General features: G+C 32.8%; 1 protein-coding gene across 1 annotated transcript in view; it reads left to right on the top strand.

Annotated features, from left to right (window-relative positions):
- Exoc5 (exocyst complex component 5) overlaps positions 1-18,354 on the top strand; it is a 72,628-nt gene that overhangs the window by 15,341 nt on the left and 38,933 nt on the right. The window contains 9 exon segments of the mRNA XM_004871087.3: positions 4,478-4,572; positions 5,325-5,472; positions 7,652-7,846; positions 11,384-11,448; positions 13,797-13,825; positions 14,955-15,064; positions 16,264-16,308; positions 16,418-16,558; positions 17,594-17,676. Coding sequence (XP_004871144.2) covers positions 4,478-4,572; positions 5,325-5,472; positions 7,652-7,846; positions 11,384-11,448; positions 13,797-13,825; positions 14,955-15,064; positions 16,264-16,308; positions 16,418-16,558; positions 17,594-17,676 — 911 coding nt within the window.

The following is an 18,354-nucleotide window of genomic DNA, read 5'->3' as shown; positions in this document are numbered from 1 at the left end:
AAGAAAAATGTAGAAGGAATTAAGAAAAAATAGGATGTCAGCCCTTTAAATCCTCTGAAAGTCACTTCATCCTGAGGGAGGGGGACCTGCAAAAGTGTGAGGTGATGCAACAACTGTGCCGGCCTCTTTCTTTGTACCTTTGTGATCAAAAGCACCAATCAGTGATTCAAATTAGCACTTAACAGTTGCTGCCTAGATCACTGATATTTAGAGTACATGGTCCTTTGCCCACCCCGGCTCCTACGAGATGTGTGTATGGGTTATTCCCGAAATGAGTGCAGTTATCTGTCACAGGGCTGAAGGTGGGGCCTGGGCAGCTGGGAATAATCATATAACGTCCTGTAACATTTTGGTACGTAGTTGGACTCTACTTCTTCACCTTGTCCACACTTTTTCTCCTTTCACTCATTCTTTTGTCACACTGGCCTCTTGTCATTTCTTACTCCTTTATATGGAACATTTCTTTCTCTCCCTGATGGTTTCTTCTTTAGCTACATACAAGTCTTTGTTCAAAATATATTTTCCTAGAAGGGACTTTCCTTATCACTTCTATAAAAAGTAATCCCAGTTTTACCCATCCCTTTGTATCCATTTTAGTTCTCTTTATACTTCTTATTGCCTTATCATTTCCCTTCTCATTTGTCTGTCACTCCTCCACTAGATCCAGAGGAACAGAAATTTTTCCTCCTTGTCTGTTTCTTGGGTATTTAGAATAGTTTCTACTATGTAGTAGGCTGTTTGTTGAATGAAGGAATACTTTACTTTGAGAGAATTGAAAATTTTTCACATAAAAATGCTTATTTTTTACTATAGTATTTGTTGACTTATCAGTTTTTGGCTGTATGTCATTTAATAAATCTGATACATTAAAATTGATGAACAGTATAACATGTTTACTTGAAAACTAACTGCTCAATAACAAATGAAATCAATAGTATTAGAATTTAGATTAGGTATTTACACAAAAATCACTCCCTCTGCCAAAAAAAGGGTGAGGGGGAAGAAGAACAATTAATATGTGAGTTACTTAATGGAAGTATTGTGCACTTTCTATTTTCTAAAAATAACTCAGTTTCTCTTAAAGAAAAAGTTTGATATGACCTGTAGTTAAGATTGGGGCCTTTGGCACCTGATAAATCTGCATGATTTTGGACTAAGTAACCTTTATATATCACATAATTTCACAGGTTTATTTAACTATAATCCCCATGTATCATTATTTATGTGCTGATAAGATTTTCTAAAAATTTTACTGGCTTAGTTTCTTAGTTCTGAGTAGCTATAAACATAACATTTCTTTATCCTTAGTCAATATTTTATGTGTGCAAATTAAGGATTTTTATACATACATCAAATCTTTGGTCTCCATAGAAGTAAGGTAGGCTAGAGATATGATCATCTAAACTATGATATGTTGACTAAGTGAGTTCATTGTATTTTAGGTGTCAAAACTTTTTACTATGGGTGGATGTCTAATTCATCCTTAGGACTTAATTCTCAATCATGTCTGTATTTATGGATAAATAAAATTTTATCTAAAAGTAGCTAGCAATCTTGTTTGCATTTTATGCCTTGATTATACCAATAGCTGTCCTATAAAGGAAGTCTTAATAAATAAATTAGATTAATAGGACTACAACAGTAGTCCTGCTTGACCACTGTGAAAGTCCTTTATTGTGGTTTTTTTTCTTTGGTACCAGGGGCCGAACTCGGGACCTTCTGCTTGCGAGGCAGACTGCGGAACCACTGAGCTAAATCCTGGGCCCAAGTCTTTAAAAACTTTTTAACACCCACTTATATTGTTTTATGTTCTTTCTGGTTGATGTTCACCCTTGTAGTGATGAGTGATACTAATAATTATAAAGGCTATATGGTTTTCTAATAAAATGGTACTTTTTAATCAATTATCTGATAAAATTACTGGTTTGCATGATTGATTTCCAATGATTAATATTTATTAATGTAGGTAGAAAATTTAAAAGGGAAAGTCAATGATATGCCCTCATGTGACAGTTTTATCATTTTAGCTTCACTATTTATTCTTACTCCCCTAACTTTCTAACCATAAAGAGCTACGTGTAGTAGAGGAGCTACTTAGCAGTAGTAGAGCATAGTGATTCAAATCTCAGGTTTACAACATACAATTTGTGTTTTCTTGGGGAATATTTGACTGAAGTTAGGGATAAAGTAGGACCTTCTGTCTTACTGAGACTAGAAAATGAGGTAATGCATGTGAAGTGCTTATCAAAATTGTTATTCTAATGGTGCTCCCATCTTATTTTGATGGTTATTCTTATTCTGACTAAAATTTCTCCTCTCATTCCTTCATTTACCACATCAGACTGGTGAGCCATTTCAGTTTCTAATATGATGATGATAAGGAGGACAATGTTATCATCTGTTGATCATAATCACCATCCCTTTCTGGATCTTTGTTTATGTGGTTCCTGTATCTTTCAGTTCCTCTAACAGGTTAAGCTCTGGCTTCCTGTTCCTAATAGTCTGGAAAGCATTGTTTTATTTTTGTATGTATGATTTTTCTTCTTCAAACCTAAGCTTAAATGTCACTTCCTCAGGAACTTTGCATGTCACAGTACTCTCCTGGCCAGTCTTCCATCCTTCCCCATATTCCAGTCATCTCTCTTCCTCTGTGACAGTCTTTTACAGCATCCAGGGCTTTTCTTACCATCACATTTATCACAATTTCAATTAGTTATTTCTGTGATATTTGATTAATTGACATCCTTACTTAGAAGACCATTTCCATGAGGGCTTGCAAGGAACCTTGTTGAATTTACTTTTGTATTCTCACTGCCTAACACAGTACCCAGAACATAGTAGGTGTTCAGTAAATATTTGAATTAATGAACAATTCATTTCTACCCCCTTAGTCTCCCTATTGAGTTAAGAAATCATTGAGCAGTGTTTGTGCACACATTTTACATATTACATATTACCCATTATCACATTCTTTGTATTTCTTTTTCCTATTGGCCTATGAGTTTCTTGAGGGTGTAGTCTGTGATACATCTCTTTTTCCCAAAGTTTAACAGAGGTTTGGCACTGGAAATTTTTTGGCTCAACAAATGTTTATCAATAGAAAAATATTTTTAAAGTATAATTAACAAATGGGAAAATTTTACACACTCAAAAATTCAAACTGGAATCACTAGGAAATGCTCTCAGGTTGTTGTATACATACTACATTGGCGGTAAAGTAATGTATATTATTTGCATGAAAGAGGTGGTATGGAAAGTTTGAATGTTTACTGTTTTTAATTGGGCCTTCTACTCTAAGGTCCTTTTAAAGAATCAATTATTACTATATTCTGAGAACATTTATTATCCCACATTTTTGCCTTTTTCTCATTTCGTTAAATATTATTTTACATGATTTTAATAGGAACATAGTTTTCATCCTATTAGTCTGCCATAATTTGTCGATTATGGTTTTGTTGGACAGGTACATAATTTTACAGTATTATATCTAATGTACAGTGAATACTCTTTTATTAGTCACTTTCCTGTCACTGGGATAAAATATAGTACCTGACACCCAAAACCTAGAGAGGTTCGTGTGGCTCACAGTTTACAGTGAGTTCAGACCAAAATCAGCAGGCTCCAAGGCCTAAAGGGCATGGTGACAGGGCTGGGCGAAAAGCAGCTAGTCCCATGGCAGGCAGAAGGAGAGAGAGAAAGAGAAAGAAAAAGAAGATACACTTCAGGTCAGGCCCCCAGTGACCACCTCGAACCAGGCCCCACCTGACGTCACATCCAGTTACTGAAATCATCAGTGAACCCACTGATGAGTACTGTATGTGCCTCACTGATCCAATCACCCTCAAACTTACAAGACTTTTGAGGAACATTTTAGATGTAAACTATAACAACTCTACAGAAGTTTTTATGTTCATATATGCTTTTCCTTTGGAATATAAAAAGTAGAGTTACTGGATTAAAGAGTCTGAGCATTGGTAACATGGTTGATGTTGTAAAATAGTGACCAGTTGTCCTCCAGAGATTGTATCTGTTGCCATTTCTGACAATAATGAGAGTGCCCGTTTCAGTTCAGCTTTTCCTGCATTGCATATTATAATTTTAAAAATTATTTCTTAGTTTGTGAAGTTAAAAAAATGATAATTTGAAGTTATTTGAAACTAGCAAAGCTGTATATTCACATGTTTTGGGGGCATTTGTATTTATAAATTGTATGGGTTTTTTTGCTCTTTTTCTGTTAGGTTGTTCCAACTGGTCATTAATACTGTCCTGATATTTTAATATCCCATTTTTATTAAGCATTTTGTTTTATTGATGGGGTTTTTAAACTGATATAAACTGTACATTTTAATAATGTAGACATTTAAATAATTAGTAACAATTCCATTTTAAATTCTGGCATAGAATCTGTTTTATATATGTAATTCACAGTATTGTCTTCATGAAACTTTGTTAAAGCACATTTATTTTTGTAAACTAGGAGCCTTTTGTGGCAGATGAGTATATTGAACGTCTTGTGTGGAGAACTCCAGGAGGAGGTTCTAGAGGTGGACCTGAAGCTTTTGATCCTAAAAGGTAAAGTAAAAGTGTGGTGTTTTTCATACCTCCAATTTAGTATAATAAAAATTTGTGTTTTCATAGACCTGACTAGTATTGGGATTCCTTTCAAAATTCATGTAAAGGGATTTTAGCTAACTGTTGGCTAAAAAAAAAATACATAACTAAGATGAGTAGAGCACCAGAAATTTGAACATTTTTTCTTTTCTGTTCCATTTATTTTAGAGAAGTACTTTAACTGATATAAGGGACACAGTTTTATTGAGAGTAAAACTTTAGTATTTTCTCCAATCAAATTAGAAAGGGTTAGTTATACTTTTGAAATAAAAACATGTTAAATGTGTGCTTCTAAGTATAGTAGCTAGAAATTGGGGGAACAGAAGCAGTGAACTCTAGAATGCGTAATACTGTTTTTGTATTGCACATTTGTCTTCTTGACTGTTTTTAAAAAGTTATAAAATGTGTTTCTATTCTGAAGGTTTAATGGGCCTTCTGGGTGAGATTTTCGTTTACCTCAAAGATGATCCATTGAGATGTCAAGAAACACTGGCCAGGAGGCCGTGTCCCAGTTTTTTGAAAGCTGTGTGGCTTGGGCAAAGTAAAGAATAAATTGTGACATTACCAAAAGACTTGGGAAACTCCTAACAAAATACTATAGAGAAAATTAATATGATCATCCCTATCTCAAAGAACTGTTGTTAAGGCTTTTCTTATAAGTGAATTGGCCAGTACCTTTTAGATTGATACATAATCTAACTTTCCTCTGTTAGATTATTAGAAGAATTTGTAAATCATATTCAAGAACTTCAGTTAATGGATGAAAGGATTCAAAGGAAAGTAGAGAAATTAGAGCAACAATGTCAGAAGGAAGCCAAGGAATTTGCCAAGAAGGTACAAGAGCTTCAGAAAAGCAATCAGGTAAACATTTACTAAGCAGTGAGTAGTTTATATTCAGTATCTTTTATTTCCTTTCAACTGTAAGCTCTTAAAATAATCAAGTCAAATTATAGTAACTGTTGAGGTTTCTTTCTACCTCTTTCGTCCAGCGGAATAAATGAATTGTTATCTTGTGGTCTTGGCATTGGCTTATTATTGAGTGTTAGTTTGGCAATCACAATTCTCCCTTTTCAGGATGAGGTGGTGTCATGTTTAGAGTTGTCCTTGTTCTCTTCTAATAACGTAAACTTTCAAGGATGCTCTGTAGTAGATAAGCTTTTTTTAGGGGCTTCATTAAAATTGATGTTCACATCGTATTTTGCATTATTTTTAATCATACAAAGTAATACCAGACTTGGATCAAATTTTTCCCCAGAGTAACCTGATCTGGGAAGTTTCACAAAAGTCTTGGAGTATTTGCCTCAGTCAGAATTATAGTGTAACTGTTAGAAAAGTGGGTGCAGAACTCTTCCGTAGTCCATTTTGAAGTAAAACCAAACCACTAGACTGGCGCAGTGCCTGAGTAGGCATAGCTTCATAGTCACTCTTAAACCCTAGAATTAATCTAAAATCTCTGAAGCCCTTTCTCAGGCTGACCTAATCTGGACTGTTACTGCTTTAAGGCAGTGGGGGCGAAACTACAGCACTTGTGCCAAAACAGACTATTTGTATCATTGAACATTCTAGAAGGTTCCCCATTGTGGATATAAGTGTATTTTGTGTAACACTGTTGAGTTTTGCTGTCTCCTAGGGGCTATTTGTTCTTTAGTGTGAGGTTAGCAAATCTCTCTCTCTCTTTCTCTCTCTCTCTCTCTCTTTCTGAGGTTAGGAAAGTTTTACTAGAAATAAGAAGGAGCAGAATAGCTCTTGGATATCCAGGAGGGGCCATCAATGGGGTGATTTCTGCTAAAATTTTATTTATTTAGATTTGTTCACTTAAACGTATGTAACTGTTAGAAAAAATTTCATTATGGAAGTCAGTAATTCATGTAAGATAAGGAATGTGTTTTTAGTAGTTAACGTGACAGTTTCCAAATATTCCTAAGGCAGCTTTCCCTTGTTAATAAAAATAGTATTAATAGTTAAAGTAACAAACTCTGGTGCAGTCTACTTGAGTTTGAGTTGCAGCTCTGCCACTTATTAGCTGCATATTGTCAAGAAGTTTAACCTCTTTTTGCCTTAATTTTCATCTGTAAAATGAATTGTTGTAGATTAAATAAATACATGTAATAGAATAGTTTCTAACAGAGAAATTCTTCAATAAGTGTTTGAGCTTTTGTTCTTCAATTGAAGGTTAGAACAAAAGTACCATACTCATCTACCACCTAGAAGTTGTTGTACCCAGGGAGAGGGGAAGAACATTCTAGGAAGGAGTATAGCTATATCTTAGTAGAATCCTTACAGCAATCTTTCCTGTTTTTAAAACTGAAAAGACCAGTATTACCATGTATGATACTATCATCGCTTTTTAAATATTTAAAATAAATGTTAATTTTTTTGGTTTTCTGATGTAGTGTCTTGCTGTACATTTCAGGCTGGTCTTGAACTCACTGTGTAGCTCAGGCTGTCTTCAAATTCTCAATCCTCCTGCCTCAGCCTCCGGAGTGCTGGGATTATTGCATATGCTACCATGGCTGGCCAAATATTTTTCTTTTAAATCAGTACTTTTTACTTCTGATGTATTTTTTAAATTTTTTCAGTTTAGTAACAAGAGGGTTCTTTAAATGCCCAATAACTTTGATACTTCAGTTCATTGTTTTCAGAATCATTATTTAGGTCATTATGGTGCCAGGTACTTTTGTTAAACAGGATGAGTAATAAGAAGCTTAACTATGTATATTATTGATTAACAAATATATTCATGATAAATATGGTTATTTTAATACAGGTGTAAAAGGTTACAACTTGGTTAAAAAGTTTTCAGATCATGTCATGCTAATAAGCTGGGACTGCTTTTGTGGATCTCATATATATTTCTAAACTGTCTTTAATTCCTTAAGATGGAGTGCTGATGAGATTGGTAGTTTGGTTTAGTTTGTTTTTGTGGAGCTGGAGATTGAATACGCACTGTGTAGATTTATGCCTTGAATTGGTAATACATTTTTGATGTGTATTAACTTTCCTCTTTGATTATATTTTTGCTTGTGCACATTTTTCCTAGGTTGCCTTCCAACATTTCCAAGAACTAGATGAGCACATTAGCTATGTAGCAACCAAAGTCTGTCACCTTGGAGACCAGTTGGAAGGGGTAAACACACCTAGACAACGAGCAGTGGAGGCTCAGAAATTGATGAAATACTTTAATGAGTTTCTAGATGGAGAATTGAAATCTGATGTTTTTACAAATCCTGAAAAGGTAAGCACTGTCAGAGGCTCAAAGCAAGTCACATTAATAACAATGCCAGTTATGTGCTGCAGTTATTACTTTCTAGGCAGACTTTTAACTACTCAGTTAAGCCAGCTACTCAGCTGATTTATAGAAATTTGTTATTGTTCTAAAATGTAATTTAATCCAGTCACTTATATATTGCTGATGATGTATTGATAATCAGATTATTAATTGGTTTGCCTAGCATTTTTGTTTATGAAATTTCATGTGGTTTAGATATGCTGAGGTAACTTCATAAGTATTTCTTTGCCATATTTACTTTTAATGGAATTTCTAGTCTTTACACAACATTGAATAGTGGGTAGGGTGATTTGACCTAAATTGTTCAGAAGCTGAAATGTCTTTCTGTAAAGGAGCTTAGTGCTTCTAGATTTTTATTACTTGAATAAAGATCTCTTACAAAGAATTAAGCAATTTGGATCACTTGAATAAAGATCTCTTATAAAGAATTAAGCAATTTGGACCAAGGAATTGTTTACATTAATCCCTTTCATAGCACTATTCACTTAACTCTGGTTTAAGGGTATATGGCAGTGACTATTCTGCAGTCTTGAAGATAATTTAGATGCTTTTCTTCTCCTGAAAACATCAAAATGCATGAAAAAATGGATATTCATGCTTATTGTAACATTGCCCACTCATTTATTGATGTCTTCCTGAGTTATTTCACGTTTGCTCCATAGAACATCAGATAGCAGAATGGTAAAAACTAAGTATTATTGAAGTTCACTTTGAATTAAGCAACGCATTTGTGTATGTGTGAATGCTACTCTGTAGGGTCATTGAATTTATAATTTTAATGAGCTTTGAAAAATAGTTATATATGTATAGATAATTCCTCTAAAGAAAATATTTTGAAGAATTGAATTTCAACAATTGTATTTACAGTGTAAGGTAACAGATAAAATTAACATTGAAAAAAATATGATAGTGAAGAATTTATAAAATCCTTGACTTTACCTCTTATACATTTATGTGGCCGACATATGTAAGAAATATAGAGGCTTGAACACTGAACTGTGCTATGGGATAGTTTCTGGAATTTTAAAAAAGTTTCCTAAACATAAACATTTATCATATATTATGAAAGTATTTTAACATACATTATAAAAATTATTTTATCCATAAAAATTTGGGTGTAATTCAAATCTGATACCTTGGATTGCTTTGGATTATACCTGTTGGATTGTATACTATTGTTTATGCTGCTATAAAAAAAATGCAGATATCTTACCACTTAACCTGTTTATTTGCTTGTAACTCAGCATAGTCATTTAGATTTTAAAGAAAAAAATATTTTTAGATTGACTAAAATATTTAGTTCTAATCATGTTATGTATATGTTGATACTTTAAATTTTTAATTATCAAGTAATTGTGTAGTTTTTAGTATTTTGCTATCTCTTAATTTTTGAGGTTTTAATTAAAAGAAAATCTTTATATTCTTGTTAGTTTATTCACTTGATTACTCAGCCATCTGTAATTTTGGAGGGGCTAATACAGACCCACATACAGTATTTAATTTCTCTTTCTCTTTGCATCACTCTATTTTTTTTGGTACCAGGGATCGAACTCGGGACCTTGTGCTTGCAAGGCAGGTGCCGGAACCACTGAGCTAAATACCTGGCTCCAACCACTCTAGTTTTTTATTTCTTTCTTTTATCTCTTTTGTTTCTTATTGTCTTATACTTTATTTGTCTTTTCTCAATTGCCTTCTTTTTCTGTTTCTCTCCCACATGAGTTTTGGGTTACTGTTTGCTAATTAAGAATTATCATTTTTGTTCTGGTACTATCACAGTGAACTACAATTAAGAACTCATAATGTGATATTAGATTGATAATTACCAGATAAACTTCTGGATATCTCATTTTCTGGATTCTGGGCTAGCCACCTTCCCAGTGGAAAGAAAAGGAGAATCATTCACGTAGTTAGAGAGATGTATGGCTGTGGGATGAGTTAGAATGGGACAAGATGCAAGCACATCAAATTCCTTTTCCTTCTTTCCCCCTAATACTTACTGTTTTTAAAATTTTTAATTCTCAGAATCTTAATCATTTTTTTTCCTGAAGGAAATCTATTTTAAATTTACCTCTATCATTGTCTGTGTGTTTTTTGTTTTTCTTTTTAGAATGGTATCTTATTATTTTTCATACAGGTAAGGCTTGATGACTGTAGTTATTTTAAACCTGTTTGGATAGTTTCGCAGTTCACCCTTAGAACAGATATAAACATTATTAGATCGTGGTTTTGACCCCTATTGTATTTATTGTATATTTTAACTATAATATAATGTAAACTTGTGTTTTACAAAATAATTAACTGTGGGAATTCAATAAAAACAAGCATTATTTACTGCTATACTACTTACTACATTAAGCAGAGTTTGCAAATAGCACACTTCTATCTCTTAAAAAAGCAAACTGATGAAAACATAGAGCTAGCTGTGTGCCAGAAATGTTCTTTGTGAAGAGAGTATTGATAAGGAGAAAATGATAGACTTTTCCAGTAAAACTAAATAGTATGGTGAGTCATACTGTGATGAAACCTGTGTGCCCATGTGCAGCAGACAGGGTAACTCTTTGGAAGCTGAAAATTATAGTGACCTGCTGAATAGGAGAGGAGAGATAATTAAAGCAAAAATACTATGTTCCGTATTGTTTGGAGTCAGAAGTAGCATTAGGTCCTGCTATAACCCGCAAGTGCTTGCCAGGGTTCATATGAATAATTAGAATAATTTATACTAGTGTTCTTAGTTCTTTTTGTCTATAAGATTTTCTCTTTTTTAATGTAAGAGAAAATGAGTCATTATAAAAGTAGTTATTAAAGTCATACCAAATTAAATGTTAGTACTAAGTTGAAATTTAAAGAAAAAGTGAACATTACATAACTCCCTCACACTATTGAGTCGACACAGATATCTTCTTTTAAAGAATTTTAGACACCTTGTCTTGTTTCTTTTTTCTGTAACTTGAAAAAGTATGCACATTTTTATACTATATTTCACTGAAACATCATGTTAAACTTTAGTTTTGCTTTTAGCACAGGTGTTAAAAATGTATATACTAATTAAATGACAGGCATTTGTTATTATTTTACCCATTATAAAGTAGGTATATGCTACAGTGTGCTCTAAATCATCTTCATAAATCTTACTTATCCTTTTGGCATTCATAAACTTAGAAGGAATTTACACTTTGCTTTTGGCAAATAATGATTTTAATTTTTTCAGAGTAAAATTGAACCACAGGTTTCTTTGGGAAGGAAATATAGCATCAAAAAAATGATAAAACTTCAGTTCCAGAAAGATAGATATTTGGGTTTTGACTCATTATGGTAATACCTGATATATTTTTCTTGGATATAAAGTTTTATTATAGGTTTTTAAAGAAAATTGTTTGAGGGAGAGGCTGTATGTATAGGGAGATACTACTATTTTCAGATATAATTAAGTTTTGATATATGCAAGAGGTTTTTAATTACTGCATTTATCTTTTTTTTTAATAGATAAAGGAGGCAGCAGACATCATTCAGAAGTTGCACCTAATTGCCCAGGAGTTACCTTTTGATAGGCAAGTTTACTTCTCAAGAGCTAATTTGGAAATATTTATAAAATAAAATTGCAGTTTTTCTCTGTATGATTTTTCTTTTCCTATTAAGTCAATAAATATTTGCAGATTTGTACAAGATATACTATAGTGTAAAATAGTTTATTGAAAAAATAGCCTACTCTTAACATGTAAATATAATAATATACCCTGAAATTTCAATCCTTGTCTTCTGAAAAAAAAAATATTTGATGAGATTATTTTGAAATTGAATGAAGTAAAATACTGAATTTCACTGTTTTAGACTTTGATAACCAGGGTGGTAAGATACAGTTAAATCATATGGTTACTCAGCTGTTTTTTTCCTGTTTCTAGATGAAGGTTCTAAAGTTTGGGGAGTTTTAAAGTACCTTTAAAAGGCTAATGAAAGTTGCAAAGTTTCTTCAAGAAATTAATATATACACACAGAGTTTTGTATGTGATTTCATGGCATTTTAGACGTTACCCTGTATATAAAACCCCAGGGGCTTCAGGTCAAGAACCCCTGTATTGGGCTGGGGATTTAGCTCAGTGGTTCCACTGCCTGCCGGCAAGCACAAGGTCCTGAGTTTGAACCCTGGTACCAAAAAAAAGAACCCCTGTATTAACTATAAGATCCCAGAACCATTATTAAGTTAGAGCTCATCTTACCCACTGAGAAGAAAATTTTTTCATGGCTTTCTAATAAAATCTTGGTAGAAGTTGTTCCTCTGTGTATCAGAAACAAATACGACTTTCTGTGTATCAGATAATACATCTGCTATTCTTCTGTTCATCCTCCAAGGTCTTCAGGTCCAGACAGAATATGAATGTACTACTATATTTAAAGCTTAACCGTTACCTCAGAAATATACAGTGAATTCCTCCCAGATTGTTTTACTCTGTATCATCATAAAGGATTACAGTAATAATTTTTAAGTTACCCATCAAAACTTTTATCTTTAGCTCATTTCAGAGTTGGATCATTTAAGTGGCTACCATGTCTAGGTCAAAATAGGTGCATATTAAATTTGGTTACATCTCCATCCATTCCTCCATTCTCTTATTTCCCTCCAGAACACACTTGCATGTGTTTATCTTCTTCAGTCCTCAAGTTCATACTTCTCAAAGTTTTATGTTTTGGTCTTTTGTTTTAGTGCTGGGGATTGGCCTCATGTATATGCTAGGCAAGCCTGTTACCTCCAAGCTACACACACAGCCTTATTCTTACAGTTTTGTTTCAGCTACTCTATCAGCCTTTGAGTTGAATATAAACCTTAGTCAGATTTAAATTTTTCATCCAGGTCAGTGTGACCTTACATGTATTCGTGACCTACCGTGACTTTGATGTATCATTTTTTATAACTTTCTAAATTTTTATTTTCTTCTTCATCTGTCTTTGGTGTCTCTTTGTGGCCACTCTCCTTTTTCTTAAAATGATTGCATAGTATCTCTCAACATCGGTTTTCCATGTTATATGCTACTACTTGATTTAAGATTTGATGAATCTGGTGTGTGGTATTTTAGTCTTTAAATTGCTAAAAATGGAATGATTGACCTCCTAAGTATATTGCTATATTCTTTTTATGATTTCTTTTAATTGTTCATTTTTAATAAGTTAACATTTTGGGGGGGGGCAGTACTGGGGATTGAACCCCAGTACTTCACACTTAGCTACATCTCCAGCCCTTTTTTATTTTGATACAGAGTCTTGCTGAGTTGCCCAGCCTGGGCTCAAATTTGAAATTCTCCTGCCTTAGCTACCCAGAGTGCTGGGATTACAGGAGTGCACCACCATGCCTCGCTATTGTTTTTCTTTTAAATAATTTAAAACTTTATTTTCAAAAATCCCGATGTGGGGCAGCTTATTGTGATTATTAATCATAAGGATCAAGTAAATTTATAAGGGCAATAAATATGAGTAGAGACGGTAACTTAGTTTTAGGACTAGTTGCTAGCGCCTCATACAGAGTTCACTCTTTAATAAGGGAATTGATTATTCAGCATGAATTTCCTGAGAACCTTCTATCCCATCTGAATTGCCTGAATAAAATTTTGTCAACTGTCATGCTTCTTGTCTGTACTCTCTTCTCTGGCTTTGTCTTTTTTTTTTTTGGTATCAGGGATCGAACTTGGGACCTTGTGCTTGTGAGGCAGGCGGCGGTACCACTGAGCTAAATCCCTGGCCCTGTGTTTTTCAAATGGTAATATTTACCATTTACTAAAAAGCTGCAAAGATAATATAAAGAGCTCTGGTATACCTCTGTCCCCAGTTTTCTCTTTTGTAACATCTTACATTACTGTAGTATGTTTGTCACAACTAATGAACCTCATCATTCGCTTGTATCTTTCAGATTTTCAGAAGTAAAATCCAAGATTGCAAGTAAGTGGAGTTTACTTATTTATCTTTTTTTTGAGCAAGTAAAAACAACTACTTATGTGAAAAAGCACATAACAAATATGGAGAAGATGAGAACAATGCTGTCCTCCTATCCTGTCATACTTTTTCCTGAAAACAAGTGTTAACCAGTTTCTTGGGTACTTGTAGAGAATATTCTCTGGGTATACCAGAATAAGACATAAATCCTGTGTATACATATTTATATATGTGTTATATCTTCATTTGCATTAGTTGGTCGCAAAAAGCTTTAGATCTTATTTTTTTAATTTAACAGTATATTTTTGGATTGTGTCATATATACCTGAATAAGTTTCTGTCTTTTTTCTTTTTAAAACTAAGACAATCTGAGCATTTTAATATCTGTTTTACTTATTAAGTGATTTGGTTTTTGCCAATCTTTGGATTGTGTTTTAAGCTACATCATTCTAAGTTTCCGGAGAAGTTATTGTATTTGTATGCTCCATCCATTGTTTGCTAGTCCATTTTAGAAAAGGTTCAAACACTCTCCTGTACTTCCAGAATTCTTAGAATAAGATGACATAGATAATTGAACTTATACCGGTGATATTTTTGATTATTATAGATTAGTCTGAAATTCAAATGTTTGCTAAGAATCATAATAGTCCTAAGAATGCTGTGAGTCAAGTACCACATATTATCTTCAGATGAAATTTGGTATTTTATCCACTAATATTCATGGTAGAAACATCTGGACTCTAGTAAAGAATTTCATAGTCCTCACCCTTTTTACATTGTTAGGTTTAATATTTTTCTTACTTTTGCTGTCATAACTGGCTTCTAGAGCGTTTTTCATTTTATTTATTTTTTTAATATATATTCAAATGCTAGTGTAAGTAATGGTAGCAAATGGCAATCAGACCCCAAGGAGCTCAGCTCTTTTACTAGTTTGAAAGTTTTTGTGTCTTAAAATATAGATTATATACACCTCCGTATATTACAGGAGTTTATTCCACTGTCTATAATCTCTTTTTGTAATTATTTCAAAAGAAAGCATACTTATAGTCACTATATTTTTAAATAAGATATTTGTCAGCAACTTCAACATTTTGAATGCCTCAATATAGCTGGATGGCTTTATTTATATTTTTAGGTAAATACCATGATTTAGAATGCCAGCTGATTCAGGAGTTTACTAGTGCTCAAAGAAGAGGTGAAATCTCCAGAATGAGGGAAGTAGCAGCAGTACTACTTCATTTTAAGGTAAATAGTAGAAATTTAAAATAAAGACCAGAGGGCCGGGGATTTAGCTTAGTGGTTTTGCCGCCTGCTGTGCAAGCGCAAGGACCCGAGTTCAATCCCTGGTATCAAAAATAAATAAATAAAGACCAGAGTCCAGGGTTGTGGAGATTCTACAAGTTTTATATGTCATAGTCTCTGATGTTTGCCTATTATATAACTATATCAGCAATAGTTTTCAAACTGGATACAGTATATACTTTATGTATCTATGTAAATGATGTCAAATCTTGGGCATTTAATATTTAAAGAAAAAAGTTAATGTACTTTGGTAAAGAAAATTATTATCATCTGCCTTCTTGCTTTTTAATGTATCTGCTTCAGTCAAACATGTTCTGAAATAGGTCAGAAAGAAAAAAATTGATCATAAATATCTGGTGCAATGTAGGCATCAAAGAGTACATGAAATGGGATTAGTAGAAAATCCAGTGTCTCAGTTGGTCACTGCAAAGAAGTATTACATTATGGACTTGTCTTCCTGGAGCTTAAAGAAGTAGTTCTTAAGGTGGACTTTTCTTTTTGGGAACATCTGAATGAGTATTAAGAATGGCATTTGAGATAGTGGTATCATTATATTGAGCTTAATATAACAAATTACTTTGTCTTAAACCATTTTATTGAAATCAATCCAGTTTAAAAGGTAGATTTCCATACTGCCATTTAAACAGCTCTGCCATAATACTTGCAAGGGAAGGGAGATGCTTTGAATCCAAGAAAAGAATATTTATGTAAAACCTGTAAGACCTTAAAGCTGTGTGTGTGTGTGTGTGTGTGTGTGTGTGTGTGTGTGAGTGTCTACCCACATGTGTTTTGGAGTTGAAAGATATGGCTAGATGATTTTACAGCAAAAATTACTGCAAAGAACTCAGTTATGCCTCTGCTTTCTTCTTTCATCTAAAGTTCAACAAGTAAATAAGCAACTGATCGATTTTATCATTGAAAGCAGAAGACATCTATGTTAACTGATTCTCTATAGCTATCTTTTTGTTTCATTCCAATAACTACTGGTTATTCACTGGGACATAAGATACAGCTGTATTGCATTAAACAGTTCTACTGAATTTTATTTTTGAAGTTTATCTATAAAGTGAATATTTTAAATTGAAATTTATATTTTAATTGAACTGGAAACAATGGTTAACAATGTGTTTGTTCTGTTTTAGGGTTATTCGCATTGTGTTGATGTTTATATAAAGCAGTGTCAGGAGGTAACATACTTGTATACTTTATTGAGTTTTTATGTGTATAAAAATAATTTACATTTTAAAACTGTTTAAAAATTGTATATTCACTATGTAAAATGCCTCTGCTGTTTAGGGTGCTTACTTGAGAAATGATGTATTTGAAGATGCAGCAATACTCTGTCAACGTGTGAACAAGCAAGTTGGAGATATCTTTAGTAATCCAGAAACAGTACTGGCTAAACTTATTCAAAATGTATTTGAAATCAAATTACAGGTAATTTTTTTAACAGTGACAAATTAAATAGTTCTTAAGGTAATATGGGATTTTAAAAAATATTGTAGAAGTTAAAAAAATTTAGTAATCTAAGGCGATAGAAACGTTAATTATCAGGCTTTTAAAAAATGGTTATTTGGGGCCGGGAATTTGGCTCAATGGTTCCCCTGCCTGCCCTGCAAGTGCAGGGTCCCAAATGTGATCCCCAGTACCAAAAAAAAAAAATTGATTATTCAGCAAGGAAAAGGTGCTAATCACTAAGTGTCATAAAAACATGTTTGAAATTTGTTATACCACAGTAGTAGTAGTAATATAATATTGTGGTTAGATAACCTCACAATTTTTTTCTTTGCAAGTTCTTGCCTCAAACAAAAAAGACATTTGTGAAACTGAACAAAAATTACAAATGGAGTCTTCTAGAATTTTTTTATGACATGCTAATATGAAAAGGAAAAAGATAGGAATTTAATTTACAACCTCTATTCCCATAGCACTGTACTTTTAGATATTTTCTAAATTATGTTTACCACTGGATTAAGTATCATTAAATATTTTCTTTTAAACAGAATTTAGGACTTCTGATAGCCTTTAAATGTGCTGATATGTGTTATGAGGCTCTAGAATTGAGAGTATATGGTATAACATTTCTCACTTTTACTGACCAAGGAGCACTAATTTAGAACAATACCTGTTAATGTCTCACAGGACGCTAGTGTTACCTAAACCACAGTTTGGCAAATGCTGTTCTAAAGAACTGATTTTAATGATGTTTCAAAAGAAAAGATATTTGTTTTAAATTCTTAATATTTATCCCCAAGACTGACATAGATCTTCTGTAGGTAAGTATAAGAATCACTAAAATTTAAAAATCTATTCTTAAATTTTTTTATGATTCGTGTATTTTCTGTGCATTGCTTTTTTGATTGGATTTTAAGTCACAATAGTTCAAACCTACATAGAATTTTAGAAGAACAATATATTGAGATGTTATACAAACTAATATTTACTTAACAAAATGTTGACTTTCTTTTTTAGAGTTTTGTGAAAGATCAGTTGGAAGAATGTAGGAAATCAGATGCAGAACAGTATCTCAAAACTCTCTATGATCTATATACAAGGTATATTTTTAATTATTAGAAAATAATTGATCTCAGAGTTTCTTTTTAATAGAAAATGCGGAAGTAGGTTTTTTTTGAATAACTGACATATAGCAGTATACTTTTTAGCATTAAATGCTTGACTGTGTAGACTAGAGTTGTAAAAAAAAATAGCATTCTTAGTACATTAACTTGAGGAATTGGATGTTATGCTTTATCCTAATGTATTAAGAAATGTAAGACCTTTTTTAATGAAGGTTCATGGATTTTAATTCTAATTGTGAGCTACTTCACTATTTTTGTCTAAAAGTTAGCATAATTACACTTATCTGCCGGTAAAACTTTTTGAAATTGCGAAAGGGAGTGATATATTCATAACAAATGGCAATTTCAGTCTTAAGTCCTGTGTGTGAGTTTGTCTTATGCTTTTGTAAATGGCATTCTTATGCTTAGAGATACCATCTTAGAAATTTTATACGAAGTTTTTTCTGTGACTTTTTCCAACTCTCTTGCTATTCTCTGCTGATCTCTTGTGGGAGACGTTTTTAAAAGTTATATTGAAGCTTATCTCAACAATAATATTGCAGTGATCCTATTTTTAACAATGGAAAATAAAAAATTAAAGTCTTCATGGACAAAGCTGAAAGAAGATGAACAGAAAGTAGACCTCCCAGTTCTCTTTTGCTTACTTTGTGATGA

This window comes from Heterocephalus glaber, unplaced genomic scaffold, assembly GCF_053883595.1.
Source record: "Heterocephalus glaber isolate CG9 unplaced genomic scaffold, H.glaber_assembly_v1.0 deba00001118, whole genome shotgun sequence".
NCBI classification, from domain to species: Eukaryota; Metazoa; Chordata; class Mammalia; order Rodentia; family Bathyergidae; genus Heterocephalus; species Heterocephalus glaber.
This window is presented reverse-complemented; position numbering and strand designations above follow the sequence as displayed.